Source organism: Erinaceus europaeus, chromosome 13 (assembly GCF_950295315.1).
Source record: "Erinaceus europaeus chromosome 13, mEriEur2.1, whole genome shotgun sequence".
NCBI classification, from domain to species: Eukaryota; Metazoa; Chordata; class Mammalia; order Eulipotyphla; family Erinaceidae; genus Erinaceus; species Erinaceus europaeus.
The window spans coordinates 91915451-91933378 of record NC_080174.1 but is presented as its reverse complement, the minus strand read 5'-3'; the positions used below and the strand labels follow the sequence as shown (position 1 = coordinate 91933378).

Sequence of the window (17928 nt, the reverse complement as noted above, 5' to 3'; positions counted from 1 at the left end):
AGACGCCTCTCCGGCCTCTGAGGAAGCCGGATCTTCCACCCTGGAGGAGGGGCGCAGTAGGGTTTACCTGGCCGAGCTCGAGGCCCACCCGCTGACCCGGACCGGGGCGCCAGGCTGGTGGCCACCCGGGCGGCGCGCGCGTACTCCCGCCCCTCGCCCGCCCGTCTCCGGCGCTCACTGGTGACGTAGACGGCATGATGGCCGCCGGGAGGCCGGGAAGGTGAAGGTGAGAGGGCGGGCGCGCCGGGGTGGAGGGAGCCCGCTTTGGGCCCTGCCGTGGAGTCCCAGCACCCCGTGCTGTGCCGGTGGGACCCTGAGACCCCGGGTTCTGGAGATCCGAGCGGGAGAGCGCCCCCACCTGCGGACCTCCCCGCGGGGCCTTGGCGGCCCTAAGGAGGCGGGACGAGCGGGTGAGACCCCACTTCCCAGCCTCGGGACCCCACTTCCCAGCCTCCGGGTCCCCCACTTCCCAGCCTCTAAGCCCCCCGACTTCGCAGCCTCCGGGTCCCCAACTTCCCGGCCTCGGGCCCTCAACTTCCCAGCCTCTAAGCCCCCCGACTTCGCAGCCTCCGGGTCCCCAACTTCCCAGCCTCTGGGCCCCCCGACTTCCCAGCCTCGGGACCCCACTTCCCAGCACCCAGGTCCCCCACTTCCCAGCCTCAGGCCCCCAACTTCCCAGCCTCCGGGCGCCCCGACTCCCCAACCCCAGTGCCTGGCCCACTCCTGCCCTTTCCCTTCTGGTCACCGACATTTACTCAGCCCACACGCCCCCTTCCTGCCTGTGGGCGGTGCCCGGGTCTCGCCTCACTTTGCTCCTTCAGCAGATTTTTAAAGATTTTATTTATTCTTGAGGAAAATATGAAGAGGAAAAGTGGGGAGGAGGGAGGGAAAGAACCAGCCATCACTCTGGTGCATGTGCTGTGTGGGATTGAACTCAGCGCCTCATGCCTGAGAGCCCAACACTAACCACTGCGCCACCTCCCGGGCCACCCAGTCTTCTACTTACTTGTACGATTTCTGATTTGTCTTGGAGTCCTCCAGGATGAGAACTGTTCTTTTTTGTTTGATTGTTTTTTTTTTTTTTTTTGCCTACAGGATTATTGCTGAGGCTCAGTGCCTGCACCATGAATCCACTGCTCCTGGAGGCCATTTTCTTCCCCATTTGTTGCCCTTGTTGTGATTATTGTTGTTATTGATGTCGTCGTTGTTGAACAGGACAGAGAGAAATAGAGAGAGGAGGGGAAGACAGAGAGGAGGAGAGACAGATACCTGCAGACCTGCTTCACCGCGTGTGAAGCGACTCCCCTGCAGGTGGGGAGCCAGGGGCTCGAACCAGGATCCTTATGCCGGTCCTTGTGCTTAACCCACTGTGACCCCCCTTTTTTTTTTTTTTTTTAATCCTTAATTCTGGCGCCTTGCAGACACAGAGGCGTGCAGAATAGTGAACACTGGTGTTTGGTTCCCGTCTTCTCTCTTGGGCTTCTCCCAGAAAGGGTGCTGACTATCTCTCTTTTCACCCCCTCCAAGGGCAGGGTAATGAATGGGCAGACCCACTTACTTTATTTTATTTATTTATTTTTTTTATTGAAAGCTTGAGAATTCAGCTTACTATTCTTTTCCATAAACAGACGGAGGCTGTTGAGACCCACTTACTTTAAAACAAATGAATTTTGGAATCTTGGGAAGGCAATCTATTGTGGCTTACCTCTCAGTCAATAATTCTTTTGTATCCTTGTTCTGCTCTGTCCCCTAGAGGTGAGAAGTAATATGTTTCGAGACATTTGGTACACAGTCTTTGAATAAGTCCCACTTCCCTGTTTCAGCCCCAGCTCCGTCCTTGCTGTGGCCCTACCCCAGCCCAGCCCACTTGCTTTTCTCACCAGCGGTTGGCTGGAAAATGCTGTGTCCCGGGAGTCGGGCGGTGGCGCAGTGGGTTAAGCGCACGTGGCGCAAAGCGCAGGGACCGGCTTAAGGATCCCGGTTCGAGCCCCCGGCTCCCCACCTGCAGGGGAGTCACTTCACGGGCGGTGAAGCAGGTCTGCAGGTGTCTATCTTTCTCTCCCCTCTCTCTCTGTCTTCCCCTCCTCTCTCCATTTCTCTCTGTCCTATCCAACAACAAAGCAACGTCAACAATGGCAATAATAACCGCAACAAGGCTGCAACAACTAGGGCAACAAAAAAAGGGGGGAAAATGGCCTCCAGGAGCGGTGGATTCATGGTGCAGGCACCGAGCCCAGCAATAACCCTGGAGGAAAAAAAAAAATGCTGTGTCCCCAGCTTTGTCCCCACTCTGTGTTGTGCTCGTCCCCAGGCCACTTCCTCCTGGCTGGCCCCTCGGGCACTTCAGGGACCAAGTTTGCTTGACTTTCAACCCGGCTTTGCATACCTTTCACTCCCCCCGCCCCAACTGTCTGGTGACACCTGCCTTTTCCTCTTCAGCCAGCCAGCACTGGCAGAGTCCACGCAACCGGCTGCCCTGAGACCTCAGTCCGAAGGAGGACAGAGGAGAGAACTCAGGGTCACTTTCGGCTTTGACTGCAGCCATGCCCACGATGTCCATGTTGTGAGGTCTCCCGCCATCTAAGAAGTGAGTCGTTGGTGTGCCGGCTGCCCGCGGCCTGGATGGCGGTGGGGCAGGAGGAGGCGTGGGCTGGGGGTGGGCAGGTGGATCGCACACGGAGCCAGAGGTGTTTCAAAGCTGCCGTAGAGCCTCTGTGCGTTCACGGAGAATTGCCCTGCGCTGGCTGCTGACCACGACCGTGTAAAGACGGTTCCGAGAGAGCCAGGCCCCAGACTCCCTGCACAGCACGTCTGTCCTCCCTGTCCGTCTGTCCTCCTCTGCTGTGCGGGCTCCTCCCAGTGCCTTACCACAGCACCTGAGAGCCCGCCCGGCCCCTTCACGCTCTGTTCTTCTGTCTCGATTTCTCAGCCTCTCCCCTGTTCCGGTTGTGCCAGCAGACCATCTGTGGACCCATTCTATTCTCTTTTCCCTGCTGGGAGGCGCTGTGCAGACCTTGCAGGGCCTTGCCGCCTCCATCCTCACACTCCAGTAGCAGGTACCCGGCAGCTGACAGCCTGAGCCGAGGCGCGGCTTTCGAGTGTTCGAGTGCTAACGGCAGCCTTGACGCGTAGAGCCAGCTCAGCCTCTGATAATAGTTGCCCTCGGCACTTGTGAGGGACGAACACCCCCTCACCACTTAGGATCCTGCGGGCTTTAAGAACTTACGCAGAGGCAGCTTCTGTAGGAAGGGCCACAGAGGTTCCTGGGGAGTGTGACCGTAGAGTTGGGTCTAGAAAGACAGTGGGGTGGGGGGCGGGCGGTGGTGCACCCGGTGAAGTGCACATGTTACCAAGAACAAGGGTCCCGATTTGAGCCCCCTGTTCCCCACCTGCAGAGGGGATGCTTCACAAGAGGTGAAGCAGATCTGCAGGCCTCTGTCTTTCTCACCCTCTCTCTATCTCCCCATTCTCTCTCGATGTCACTCTGTCCTATCTAGTAAAAATTAGAAAATAATTTTTTTAAGATTTTATTTATTGGGTGAAGGGTAGATAGCATAATGGTTATGCAAACAGCCTTTCATGGCTGAGGCGCCAAAGTCCCAGGTTCAAGCCCCCGCACCACCATAAGCCAGAGCTGAATAGTGCTCTGGCTAAAAAAAAAAAACAAAACATATATATATATATGTATATGTATATGTATGTATGTTTGTTTATTTAACTAATGAGTGATGGGAGGAGAGAGAAAGAACCAGACATCACTCTGGTATATGTGCTGCGAGGATAGAACTTAAGACCTCATGCTTGAGAGTCTAATGCTGTATCCACTGTGCCATCTCCCAGAACACAGGGAAAAAAAGTTTTTAAATGACCTCCAGGAGCAGTGGATTCATAGTGCCAGCACCAAGCCCCCGCAATAACCCTGGAGGCAAAATAAAATAAAATAACCGTAGGCGTTTTCCAAATTGGGTGAAAGGGGAAAGCGGATTCCAGCTTGCAAACAGCTTGTCCAGCGTGGAGTCTCGGCTTCGGGTCAGCAAAGTCAGAGCCGCAGCATTTAGAAGGGTCTGCAGGAGGATCTGTGTGAGAGGCTTGAGGCTGGGGGCACAGACCTCCAGCCTCTTGCGCTTCCTGAACTCCCAGCAGACCTTGCAGCCTCTAGCCTCTGCATTCACACTGCCGTGCATGCCTCTGACCCCGGCACTTACACATGACTAACACTGGCTTCTGTCTTCCGAGCTTTCAAACAGTGGCCAGCACTCGAAAGCACTCGCTCCACAAGCCCAGTGGATCTCCTGGAACATATGGCTGCCTGCCGGGGCCGGGCAAGGCTAGCCCCTGCCCTGAGCAGACCTGTGTGTCCCATCCCTGTGAGGTGGGAACGTTCTCTGCTTTGGGAGGGTCGGGCTCCTCTTCCTCAGTTTCCCTTCTTCAGTCTCTGCTGCTTAAGCCTTTGACACATGGCCTCCATGCTAAGGAGCTGTCTTTCGAGATTGTCTCACCTCTCTGAGGAGCAGGAGAGAAATAGACATAGGATTTTGGGTGACAGTGAAAATGTTTATGTCGAGAACTTCGTTTTCTTTTGTTTGCGAACAGCTTTCATGCCTGAAGTTCTGAGGTTCCAATTTCAGGTCCACAACAACCTTAAATGAGAGCTGAGCAGGGCTCTGGTAGAGAGAGGGAGAGGGAGAGGGGTGGGTGGGTGTATGGTCACTTCTCTCTCTCGTCTCCCTCAGGAATCATTAACATCAAAAATGAGCTCTTGGCTCAGACAGACAGCACACGTGGGTTCCACATCTCTCTCAGTCTGTCTTTCTACCCACTGTCTGCAATTCTGAGAACCAATTTTCAGTACTTGCATACTTTGCAGAAGGTTTTTTTTTTTGTATGCTTCTCAGAAATTGGTTCCGAACTCACTGGGAGCCACTCTGCTCTGCTCGCTCATAGTGAGTGCTGGGCCGGGTGTAGAGGTGCTGCTGCTTTGACCAGGAAGTGGGCAGCAGAGTTGCTGGCAAGAACTTGCCAGGGTTGCAGGGGCAGAACCAGGCACGCTGTGCTTGTCCTTAAGGGACCTGTTCCTTGGACTTCCCAGGCTCTAAACTCCTGGAAAAGTAGCTGTGTCCACTCGAGACCTTGGCGGGGCGATCCGCTTTGGGCTTTGGGGATGCCCACCCACGCTTAGTTACCGCCTCTTCCAGGATGTCTGCCTCTCAGACCAAACAGCTTTGAAGTCAGGTCTCTCAACTCCTCACAGGTTTTTGCTATATGAAGAGAGAAGGCAGTTTGGGAGAGTGGGAGGGAGAGAGAGAGAGATGGAGAGAGACTCCAATGACGTGTGTGAGATTGACTGAGGGCAAGAGAGTTTACAAAAACCAGCTGTGCTATCTGCAGAATCTTTTTTTTTTAATAATTTTTTTTTAGGTTTTATTTACTTATTTATTTTCTTTTGTTGCCCTTGTTTTATTGTTGTAGTTATTATTGATGTCGTCGTTGGGGAGTACAGAGAAAAATAGAGAAAGGAGGGGAAGACAGAGAGGGGGAGAGAAAGACAGAGATGCTTCACCGCCTGTGAAGCAAGACTCCCTGCAGGTGGGGAGCCGGGGGCTCGAACCGAGATCCTTACGTGGGTCCTTGCACTTTGTGCCACGTGCACTTAACCCACTGCGCTACCACCCGACTCCCTATCCACAGAATCTTTGCGTTGTTTCTCCTCTGGACACACATCTTCTGTAGTCACACGCTTATAACGAGAGGTGCCCACGTGGGCCTGTGAAGTAGCTCCCTTGGATAGAGCGCTGCTCTGCCGTGACCCAGGTTCAACCCGTTCCCCCCCCCCCCCGTCCTGGAGCAAGCTTCTGTGCTGCGATCTTTTTCACTCTCTCTACCTCTCCTTCTATCTTAAAAAAAAAAAAATCAAAAAGGATATAAGTGTTTTTAAGAATTGCAGAAATGGTCTTTCTCTATGAGACTCAGTCTTCCTTGTCCACCTCCCACTAAGACAAAGTTTGTGGGGCCTGTTAAGACTCAGCGCGTTGAGACCAGGGGGGCGGTGATGGGAGCTGCTAGCGAGGACCTTCCCTTGGCTTTGGCAGCTTCTCCTTTCCAGGCCTTTTCCCTCGGGCGGGTGACACACCAGAAACACAAGAGATTTGAGTTGTGTACATTCTGCTTATGACCAAAGCAGCCCCTCTGTATCTCACTTGGTGACTCCTCCCTGTCCTGCTGAGGTGGGGCAGACAGAGCTCGCCACTCTTTGTTTCGCTAATTTGATTATTATTGGAGAGACAGAGAGAAATAGAGAGTGGAGGGGAGATAGAGAGGGAGAGACACAGAGACACCTGCACCCCTGCTTCATCACTCGTGGAGCTTTCCCCCTGCACGTGGGGGCCAGGGCCTTGAACCCGGGTCCTTGCACACTATAATGTGAGTTCTCAGCCAGGTGTGCCACCTCCTGGCCCTGAGCTCGCCACTCCTACAAGTGAGGGTAGCCGGTGCTGGGTCTGAATCAGGGCCTCACTATAGGCGCCTGAGTGTCTGTGTTGTGTGACCGGCAGATGACCTGTGTCCTGAAAGCATCTCTTGCTTTTGAGGTGCTGGTTCCTACCCCACCCTGACCTGTTCCCGGAGACCCCCTGGTCTTGACGGAGTGCAGTTGGCCCCCTCCACCCAGCGCCCTGTGGCGCCCACAGCAACATGTCCCCAAAGTGTGTCCCTGCCCTGTCTCCTCACGGCGTCTTCTCTTGCAGCGCGATGTCCCTGCTCTTCTCTCGATGCAGTCCCGTTGTCACTGCCAAGAAGGACAAGAGACACATGGCTGAAGTGAACGCTTCCCCCCTCAAGCATTTTGTCACCGCCAAGAAGAAGATCAATGGCATTTTTGAGCAGCTGGGGGCCTACATCCAGGAGAGCGCCACCTTCCTGGACGGTAAGATGGGCAGAGTGGCCTCCTAGCTCCTGCCTGAGGCGGGGGCTAGGGGAAAGGGGGTTACAGCCGAGTTCTGTGCCCACACGGCTGGTCACCTCAGCAGTGCTCTGCTCTGAGGAGACGAGGCCAGGAAGGTAAGCAGTCTGTCATTTAAGAAGTCCTCCTGTGTTCTCTGCAGTCATGGGGTCAGGTGAGTCTTTTCTGGTGACAGCGACAGAGCAGGGCCACTCGGGTGCCTCTTCTCCTCCTCCAGCTCATCCCTGGGGCTCAGTGCCGGCACTAGGAAGTCCCTGCCCCTGCCGGCGGCCCCTCCACTGTATTGGCTAGGACAGAGAAAAATCCAGAGGAGGGGGTAGAAGGAGAGGAAGAGAAACTGAGGCACCTGCAGACCTGCTTCACTGCTTATAAGGCATCCCCCCTGCAGGTGGGGAGCAGGGGCTGGAACCTGAGTCCTTGTGCTTAGTACTATGTGTGCTTGACTGAGTGAGCCACTGCCCGGTGGCACCCCCCCCCCCCATTGTGTTTGTGTAAGAGCAAGACCAGAGTACCATTCCATTCTTGATATTTTCCGTGTCTTTGTCTCGTTACATGGCGTCTCCTGCATGCTGGGCAGGTGCTTAACCACTGAGCAGCTGGCTGGCCCCTTCTGGGTGTCATCCTGGACTGTCCACACCTGCGCTGTCTGGGGTTACTTTCCTCTGACGGGAAGTTTTCTCTCTCGCTGATATTTTTAGGCTGGCGACAGGGCTATGAATAGATCTGTGTCGCCTGTGCCGTTGCCACTGCTTGCTGATTAGAGTCAGCCTCTAGTTCCTGTGTCCCTGGGGGCCGTCGTTCCTGGGGCCCCACTAGGTCTGAGTGCCAGCATGGCACTTGGCACCAAGTCCTGAGACTCAGTGAACATCCAGCAGCTGGATCTTCAGCTGTCCTTGGCCCAGGCGAGACTGGGAGTTGAGAGCAGGTACCCCATTCTCTGCTCTCCACCCGTCGGGCATGCCAGGCTGTCCCCTAGGGCTCCCTGTGAGGAAAAAGAGTGTGCCCAGCAGGTGCTGTGAGTGGGTGTAAACCCTAGTCCACATGCTGGAACTCTGACACCCAGCCTGGTGGCTTTAGAAGCCAGAGCTTTGGGAAAGTGGTTGGGTCATGAGGGTGAAGCTCGTGGCAGAGACTAGTTCCCTTAAGGAGAAAGAGAAGCCCCAGAGCTCCCTCATCTCCTCTAGCCACAGGACAGAAGGGGAAAAGAGCCTTCACCAGCCAGACTGGTCACCTGATCTCAGACTCCCAGACTCCACAACTGCGCCCTCCCTCTCTTAATTTAATTTTTCACTTTCCTTCTCTTTTTTTCTTTTTCTTTTTTCATTTTTTCCTTCAAGGTTATTGCTGGGGCTCAGTGCCTGCACTATGATCCACTGACCTAGAGGCCATTTTTTCCCATTTTTGTTGCCCTTGTTGTTGTTGCTGTTGTTGTTGGATAGGACAGAGAGAAATGAGAGGAGGGGAAGACAGAGGGGGAGAAAGACAGACACCTGCAGACCTGCTTCACCACATATGAAGCGACCGCCCACCCCCTGCAGATGGGGAGCCAGGGGCTCCAACTGAGATCCTTATGCCAGTCTGTGCACCATGTGTGCTTAACCTGTTGCGCTACCACCCAACCCCCTATTTTTTTCTTTTAAATTTATTCCCTTTTGTTGCCCTTCTTTTACTGTTGTCGTTATATTGTTGTTTTTATTGCTGACGTTGTTGGATAAGACAGAAATGGAAGACAGAGAGGGGGAGAGAAAGACAGACACCTGCAGACCTGTTTTACCACTTGTGAAGCCACTTCCCTGCAGGTAGGGAGCCAGGGGCTCAAACCAGGATACTTAACGCTGGTCCTTGTGCTTTGCGCCACCTGCGCTTAACCTGCTGCGCTACCGCCCAACTCCCCTACTTTTTCTTTTTTTCCTTAAACCATGGCACCACTAAGCTCTGGCTTATGGCCATCTTAGGAATTGAACCTGTGACCTCAAAATATCAGGAGTGAGGGTCTTTTTGCATAACCATTACACTCCCTCCCCTGCCCATTTCTGTTGTTTATCAGCCACTTCTTCAGTATTTGTTATTGCCACCCTAAATATTTGTTAGGTTTAGAATTTCAGTTTTGTGGCCAAGGAGGTAGTTCAGCGGGAAGGGTGCCTGGCTTGTGAGAATGAAGTCCTGTGTTTGACCCCCAGCATCAAGTGTGCCAGGGTGATGCTCTGTTTCTCTGTCTTTTCTCTCTTGTAGACAAATAATTTTTTTCAAATCTTAATTTTGGAGGGCTGATACTACATGGAGAATGTGATAGTTAAGGGGAAAAAATTATTTTTGGAGGGCTGGGTGGTGACATGCCCCGTTGAGTTACAGTGCTCAGTGACCTAGGTTCAAGCTCTCAGTTCTCAGCTGCAAGAGAGAAGCTTCACAAGTGGTGAAGCAGGCCTGCAGGTGCCTTTTTCTCTCTCTCCCCCTCTCATCTTAAGTGTCTGTCTCTAGTCAATAAATGAACAAATAGATTCAGTTAAAACAACGCTGAGTGGGGAGTCGGGCGGTAGCGCAGCGGGTTAAGCGCAGGTGGCACAAAGCACAAGGACTGGCATAAGGATCCCGGTTCAAGCCCCCGGCTCCCCACCTGCAGGGGAGTCGCTTCACAGGCGGTGAAGCAGGTCTGCAGGCGTCTGTCTTTCTTTCCCCCTCTGTCTTCCCCTCCTCTCTCTGTTTCTCTCTGTCTCTATCCAGTAACAAATGAATAAATAAAGAAATGAACTTTAAAAAAAAAAACAAAACAATGCTGAGTGGCTAGTAAACAACATGCTTGTGTCTCTCCGTTCTGGAGACTGAACTTCAGGGTGAGTGTCAGGTCTTGTGTGTGATAAGCTGACTAGCTGAACTGCCAGCTTTTCTGTGACCTCACGTAACCCTATGTGGGGAACCTCGCTGGCAGAGACACCACCCCAGGTATGCAGGCTCTGCTTTCAGGACCCAGCACTCCATATACCACCTTAGCTCTGCGCCCCTGGAGTGAGCTGAGAGACAGACACCCAGCCCACGGATGCCCCTTCCTAGTGTGGGTAGACGCTGGGTTCCTTTGAGAGCTTGTTCTCCGTCTGGCAGACACTACCATGGTCGTCTCGTTTCTGTGGGTAGAGTGGACTCTGAGCACCTGGATATAGGGGTCAGTTGGGCACTCGGGTCGATGATGCAGACGGGGGCCTAGATTGCCCCATGGACAAGGTCATTGCTGGGACGGGAGGGGTGCTGGGTGCCGGGGGGGGGTTCGCAGGCGAGGGAACTCGCCTCGATTGGGTGGCGGCAGTCTGGGCCTCCACTGGGGGCTCTGTCTCTCGGCTAGACCTGAGGTGAAGCGGGAACCAGCCCGAGGCAGTGGGTGGGTGGGTGTGGTGTGTGAGACGGCTGACAGGGCCTCTAGCCTGCCAACATGACAGGAGATGGCAGAGAGCCCTAGCGCTGAGCCCCGTCCCCTCCAGGCTCGTGACACTGCCATTGCCCGTCTCTCGGCAGACACCTACAGGAATGCAGAGCTGGACCCGGTCACCACAGAAGAGCAGGTCCTGGATGTCAAAGGTTACCTGTCCAAAGTGAGGGGCATTGGTGAGGTGCTGGCACGGCGGCACATGAAAGTGGCTTTTTTCGGCAGGTAAGTCCCGGAAGCCCTCACACCTTTCTCCTGTGGCGGGGGAGAGGCCCTGTGTAGGGCCAAACACACAGTGTCTCAGGGCTGGGCCGCTGGCCTGCCATAGAGCCTGTCGCTCTCCTTGCTTTGCTATTTTTACTTTGAGTAAAATGCACAGGATCCAAAATTGAGCATCTTCATTAACCATTTCCTTTTCTTCCTTCCTTTCTTCCTTCCTTCCTTCCTTCCTTCCTTCCTTCCTTTCTTTCTTTTTTTGCCCCCAGGGTTATCACTGGGGCTCAGTGCCTGCACTATGAATCCACTGCTCCTGGAGGCTATTTTTTCCCTTTTGTTGCCCTTGTTGTTTATTGTTATTGCTGTTGTTGTTGGATAGAACAGAGAGATGGAGAGAGGAGGGGAAGACAGGGAGAGAAAGATAGACATCTGCAACCCCGCTTCACCACTTGCAAAGGTTTCCCCCTGCAGGTGGGAACCAGGGCCTTGAACCTGGGTCCTTGTGCATTGTAATGTGTGCTCTCAACCATGTGCTCCACTACCCGGTCCCCCCCCTCTTTAAAAATTTTTTTTATTGGGGGGGTAATGCTTTACAGTACAGTCATTGCATCTGTACACAGTTTATATAATAGGCACCCAGAGTTTTCTTCCTCTCTACCCTCCTGCTCCCTCCCCACCCTTCCCAGAGTCCTTTGTGTTGGTGCAGTACCCCATGTCCAGTCCATGTTTCACTCTGTGCTCGAGAGTCCAGTGCTTTATCCACTGTGCCACCTCCCAGACGCTCATATTGTTTCCTTCATGAAGAAACCTCTGGATTGTTTCCTGTGGTGACTTTATATTCCCACCAGCAGTGCTTGAGGGCTCTAATTTCTCCCAGCACTTGTTTCCCATTTGTTTATTTTATTTATTTTTTAAAGATTTTATTTATTCATGAGAAAGGTAGGGGGAGAGAGAGAAAGAACCAGACATCACTCTGGTACATGTGCTGCCAGGAATTGAACTCAGGACCTCGAGCTTGAGAGTCCAATGCTTTATCCACTGTACCACCTGCCAGACCACTGTTTGTTTGTTTGTTTGTTTGTTTGCTTTAAAGCTCTGATATGTTTGAGAGAGAACCAGAGCATTGCTCTGGTGTGTGTGTTCTGGGGGTGAACTGGGCCTCCTGCTTTCAGGTCAGGAACTCTGCCTGCTGCCCAGCCCCAAACTGCGTTTCAGGATTCGTGACAATGTCTGTCGCTGCCCTGAGGGTGTGTGGTGCCCCTCACTGCCCTCCTGCTGCAGCTCCATTATGGGCAGTGGTGTTGAGCGCCTTTTTTTTCTTGTTGTTGCCAAGACTTCACTCTGGGCCAACTTTTTTAGATAGAGAGAATGACACAGGCAGAGGGAGAATGGAAGACTGGCACCAAAGCTGCCCCCGGTGTGATGTGGGCCGGGCACCTGCCCAGGTCCCTGCCTTGCGGACCCTGCTGGCACCTTCTGATGTGTCTTTGGCTCTGGCATCTTTATTTTTGAAATGGTTGTCGTTGTGATGTGTAGGGAAACTTCCTGTAGTCTGGATGTTAACCTCTTACCAAACTTTTGATTCGTAAGTATTTCCTCCCATTCTGTAAGATGCCTTTTCACTGTCTTGACTCTTAAAATAAGTTTATTATTACTGTTACTTACTCATTTTACCCAAGTCCTTGCACATTGTAACATGTGCACTCAACCAGATAAATAGATAAATAAATACGAATTAAAAATAAATAACTACAGGGGGGTGGTAGTGTGCCCCCTGTAGTTATTTATTTATTTTTAATTCATATTTATTTATCTATTTATTTTCCCTTTTGTTGCCCTTGTTTATTATTGTTGTAGTTATTATTGTTGTTGTCATCGTTGTTGGATAGGACAGAGAGAAATGGAGAGAGGCGGGGAAGACAGAGAGGAGGAGAGAAAGATAGACACCTGCAGACCTGCTTCACCACCTGTGAAGTGACTCCCCTGCAGGTGGGGAGCCGGGGGCTCGAAACGGGCTCCTTATGCTGGTCCTTGAGTTTTGCACCAGCTGTGCTACCGCCTGACTCCCGCCCCCCTGTATTTATTTATTTATTTAATTCCCAGAGCCCTGCTCAGCTGTTCATGATGGTACAGGGGGTTGAATCTGCGACTTTGGAGCCTCAGGTTTCCCAGTCTCCTTGCAGAACCATTGTGCCCTCTCCCTGCCTGTTTGGACATTCCTTACGCTTCCTCTGACCTCGTCATACTTCTTTTCCATTGATCTCATCCACTGAGTGTCACTAGGCCATAGCCTGGAAGCCTTCCCAGGGAGTTTGCTTAGCTCTGTTGAACTTGGGTTTTCTGCTGGTCCTTTTGCTCCCTCACTGTGGATACTTCCTTCTGTCTTCTCCTTATTTCTGGTGCTCCATGAGGACCTGGGCCCAGGGTCTGGGCTTGAACGGGCTAGGAGGTAGCCGGGGGCGTCGGGGGGGGGGTTGGCAGTTGCATGGCTGTGGCACTGCAGTCAGCCGGCCTAGGCTGCGGTCTGAAGGGGCTCAGGGGGTGAAGACTACGCACCTTCCAGGCTGGGAGGCAGCAGCGGACTGCGAGGGCGTGGGCAGAGGAGTCACTGTGGGCAGGAAGTCTGCAGGGCTGTGATTGGTCAGGCGGGGCTGATGCAGGCGGCTTCTGTTTGCTTGCCAGCAGTTAGTCTAGATCAGAGCCTCTGGCTGCTGAGTGCAGTGTGCTGCTGGTCTCTGGTGATCTGCCCCAGAAGAGGTCGCTGTGGAACTTTAATTCCTTGATGGCATCTCAGCAAAGCTGCAGAAGTCGGTGAGGTGCCTCCTGGGGCTCCTACCCAGTTTGGAGCCCGCACTGACGGGCTTTGCTTCTTGTTGCAATGCTGAAGGGGTTGTGATAGGATGGGCTGCTAGGAGTTTGATGCAGTCCGCCCCCTGCTCCCCAGATTAAAGTTTGACACTTAACATTTTGATTGTTGTCATGTGGTGTGGTTTGTGGGTTTTTTTTTGGACGGAGGGCATCTGTTTTTTTTCCCCTCCAGAGTTATCACTGGGGCTCAGTGCCAACACTATGGATCCACTGCTCCTGGCAGCCATTTTTTCCATTTTTATTGGACAGGACAGAGAGAAATTGAGAGAGGAAGAAAGAAAGATAGACACCTGCAGACCTGTTTCTCCTCTGCAGGTGGAGAGTGGGGACTCAAACCTGGATCCTTTCTTGGGTCCTTGGGCTTAGTACTACTATGTGCACTTAACCAGTGTGCTACAAGGGAGGGCTGCTCTCAATGTCCTCACTTGCCAGGATGCTGACGTGTTATTTCATGCTCTGAAGGTTTTTTTTTTTTTTTTTGGGGGGGTCTGGGTCTACACGTGGCTCCCCACAGCCCTGTGTGTCTATGCTGTTACCGTGGTAGGAGATAGATACGGGCTTCCTGCTCAGCCTTCTTGGCCGTAACCCCCATTCCACCTCTCTCTCCCCCGTCTCTCTTTCTCTTTCTCTCTCTCTTCCTGGTGGCGGTTACTATCACAGGGGCTTCCCTGCTCCCCGCTGACTTTTTCAGATAGAGTCAGAGGGGGAGAAAGAGGCTCCTGTCTGACGCTTCCACTGGTGTGGCAGGGGCTGGGTGGGGCTGTCATGTCTGCTCTGTCTCTCCGATTCATCCACACAGTGCCTGCTTCTCCCATCTGGATGCGGGCTTTGCTGCCAGCTCCCACTCCGGTAGCCCCCGTATGAAAGCCCCAGACCCGGTCACCGCTCCACCCACTGATGGCGGTGTTTCCCCTCAGGACGAGCAATGGCAAGAGCACCGTGATCAACGCCATGCTCTGGGACAAGGTGCTGCCCTCTGGGATCGGCCACACCACCAACTGCTTCCTGCGGGTCGAGGGCACGGACGGCCACGAGGCCTTCCTCCTCACCGAGGGCTCAGAGGAGAAGAAGAACGTCAAGGTAAGGAGGCTGTGACGGGCGGGGGCTGAGCGGTTTCCGCGTACCGGCCCGGCTTCCAGCCCAGGACACCGGCAGGTCTGTCTGAGTACAGAGCAAGCCATCATGGCCTCTGAGACTGCACCCCTGTAGTGAAACATGGGGAACCCCGTCTGTCATAGCTGTGAAGAGGTGGACGGGGGCCAGGTGGTGGCGCACCTGGTTAAAGGCATGTGCTAACATGTGTGAGGACCCGGGTTCCAGCCCCTGGTCCCCACCTGCAGAGGGAAAGCTTCACAAGCAGTAAAGCAGGGTTGCAGGTGCCTCTCTGTCTCCCTCCCTCCGGCTTCCCTCAATATTTCTTTGTCTTGTCAATGAAATAGTTAAAAAAAAAAAAAAAAGAGGATCCAGGGCTCTGCGGAGGGTCTGAACCCTGGGACCCCAAGAATCAGGAAACTTGAGTCCCTGTGCCGCTCGTTTTTCTGAATTCTCTGTCGGCAACCAAGAGTATTGTCTTTGCCTTATTCCCAACAGAGATCTCTTCTGCTTTCACCCTGTGGCTCTGGTGTCTCAGGCAGAGGCACGTGCACGTTGGCTTGCCCTCGAGCTGCTTGTGTTGCTGAGGGTAGGTGCTCGTGCTGGCTGGTTAGGCTTCAACGGAGAGCCAGCTCAGCCTTGACTGATGCCCAGGAGGGTGCCTGAAAGAGGAGCGAAGAAGAGTTGCTTCTTGTCGGCAGCTCCCAGGCTACCACCACCACCTTCTCCTCCTCCTCCTCCTTTTTAAAATTTACTTATTTAGTTATTTTGGTTGGAGAGAAACTGAGAGGACAGTGGAGGGAGAGACAGACATCTTCGGCCCTGTTTCACACTTGTGAAGCTTTCCCCCTGTAAGTGGGGGCCAGGGCCTTGAACCCAGGTCCTTGTGCACTGTGGCTTGTGTGCTCGACCAGGTGAAATGGAGGAAGAGGTGGTGGCGGTTTGGACAGTAGCCTCAGTCCCGATCTTTCCTCCCCTCCTCCCCATCAGACCGTGAACCAGCTGGCCCACGCCCTCCACCAGGACGAGCAGCTCCATGCGGGCAGCCTGGTGAGCGTGATGTGGCCCAACTCCAAGTGCCCACTTCTGAAGGACGACCTCGTGCTGATGGACAGGTGAGAGGGAACGCGCCCGTGCAGACAGCTCAGAGCGGGAAGCGCCAGGTTCCGTTGCTGGGTCACCCCTGGACCCTGCTGCCCTGCTTAAGTGCGGCTGCCTCTGGACTGGCTGGGCCACCTCCGCCTCTTGGGTTTCCTCAGGGTCCGGGCTCTGTGCCTGTTGCTCTCAGTGCCTGCAGACGTCCCTGTGGTGGTCTGTAGCAGGAAAGGCAGTTCTCAGCTTCAGCCTGCTGTTAGTCTGTGTGTCAGAGGTAGGAGCTTGTGCCCTGTGCTGTATGCTGTTTCTCTCCAAAGAAAGCCCTGCCCCTATCTGGGGGACATGTGACAACTCCGTGAGAAATAGAAGTGTTTGCTAGGTTCACATACAAACAAAACAAACTAACAAAAAGGAAAAAAAAGAAAAATCCTTCACCTTAGTTCATTGTGTATCTTAAAATAAAATAAATCAGTGTGTTCTTAGGGAAAGCGATCAGTGTGGGAGGTAGTGCAGTGGGCAGAGCACTGGACTCTCAAGCACGAGGTCCACAGGATGCTCTGAACCTTTCCCTTCTGGTTAATAAATAAGTTAATCCTTTAAAACATCGTTAAAATGTGATACATGTATTTGGCAACAGTTTTGCAGTGGAAGGTTGTCAGAGAAAAAGGCCACATTTTCAGTGAGGACCGAGTCTGGATTTTGTCCCCATATTGGCCCTTTCCTCACTGAGCCAGCTGCCTTAGGTTTTCCGAAAGCAGAGAGGTGGGAGCCATGCTCTGTTCCGTGTGCCTGCTGACTGTGTCTTGTCGCCTCTAGCCCTGGCATCGATGTCACCACAGAACTGGACAGTTGGATCGACAAGTTCTGCCTGGACGCGGATGTGTTTGTGCTGGTGGCCAACTCGGAGTCCACGCTGATGCAGACGGTGATGCCCCCTCCCCTCTCCTTCCCCCTCCCCCTCCCCCTTCCCCTTCTCCTCCACTCTGGGAGCTTAGCTGGCAGGCCCCTCCCCCGCTGACATCTTTCCATCTGTCTAGGAAAAGCAATTCTTCCACAAGGTGAGCGAGCGCCTGTCCCGCCCAAACATCTTCATCCTGAACAATCGCTGGGACGCGTCTGCCTCAGAGCCCGAGTACATGGAGGAGGTTGGTACTTCTTCCAGGGCCTGGGGGACACCTCCCCGCACGAGCAATGTCTCCCCGGGATGTAGCAGGCCCCTGAGTGAATTTCATCGCTGAAGATGTAAGATGTTCCTGGGGTCACTATGGTGTCTTCTGGTGTTTTTTTTTTTAACTTTTTTTTCCTTTTAATTTATTTATTGGGGAATTAATGTTTTACATTCGACAGTAAATACAATAGTTTGTACATGCATAACATTTCCCAGTTTTCCACATAACAATACAACCCCGACTAGGTCCTTTGTCATCCTTTTTGGACCTGTACTCTACCCCCCACCCACCCCAGAGTCTTTTACTTTGGTGCAATACACCAACTCTATTTATTTTAAACATTTAAAAAAATATTTATTCCCTTTTGTTGCCCTTGTTGTTGTAGTTATTGTTGTTATCGTTGTTGGATAGGACAGAGAGAAATGGGGAGAGGAGGGGAAGACGGGGAGAGGAAGACAGACACCTGTAGACCTACTTCACCACCTGTGAAGCAACTCCCCTACACGTGGGGAGCGAGGGGCTTGAACCAGGATCCTTATGCCAGTCCTTGCACTTTGCGCCAACTGTGTTTAACCTGCTGTACTACCACCCGACTCCCCCTGGTGATTTTTAAATGTGAATATATACACATGTATGTGTGTATCCTTGCACATATACATATTTTTAGACACAGATAGAGATTCCATAGGCAATACGCCAACCCCAGTCCAAGTTCTGCTTTGTTTTTTTTCCTTCTGTTTTGATTTCTCAACTTTCTATGAGAGGGATCATCCCATATCACCCTTCCCTTTCTGGCTGATCTCACTTCACATGATTCCTTCAGGCTCCATTCAAGATGAGGTGAAGACAGTGAAGTCACCATTTTTAATAGCTGAGTAGTATTTCATGGTGTATCTAAACCACAGTTTTCTCAGGCACTCATCTGTTGTTGGACACCTGGGTTGCTTCCAGGTTTGGGCTATTACAAATTGTGCTGCCAAGAACATATGTGTACACAGATCTTTTTGGATGGGTGTGTTGGGTTCCTTAGGATCTATCCCCAGGAGAGGAATTGTAGGGTCATAGAATAGGTACACTTCTAGCCTTCTGACTCAAAATTCTTTAAAAAAAAATTT

The 17928-nt window shown here is 52.8% G+C and overlaps 1 protein-coding gene across 1 annotated transcript in view; it reads left to right on the top strand.

Annotated features, from left to right (window-relative positions):
* Positions 1-238: 238 nt before the first annotated feature.
* Positions 239-17928, top strand: part of MFN2 (mitofusin 2) — a 29960-nt gene continuing 12270 nt past the window's right edge. The window contains exons 1-8 of the mRNA XM_016192529.2: positions 239-410; positions 2440-2587; positions 6744-6922; positions 10463-10598; positions 14375-14537; positions 15540-15664; positions 16461-16569; positions 16682-16789. Of these exons, the coding sequence (XP_016048015.1) occupies positions 6748-6922; positions 10463-10598; positions 14375-14537; positions 15540-15664; positions 16461-16569; positions 16682-16789 (816 nt within the window). The 5' untranslated portion in view covers positions 239-410; positions 2440-2587; positions 6744-6747. The remainder of the gene's footprint in view (positions 411-2439; positions 2588-6743; positions 6923-10462; positions 10599-14374; positions 14538-15539; positions 15665-16460; positions 16570-16681; positions 16790-17928) is intronic.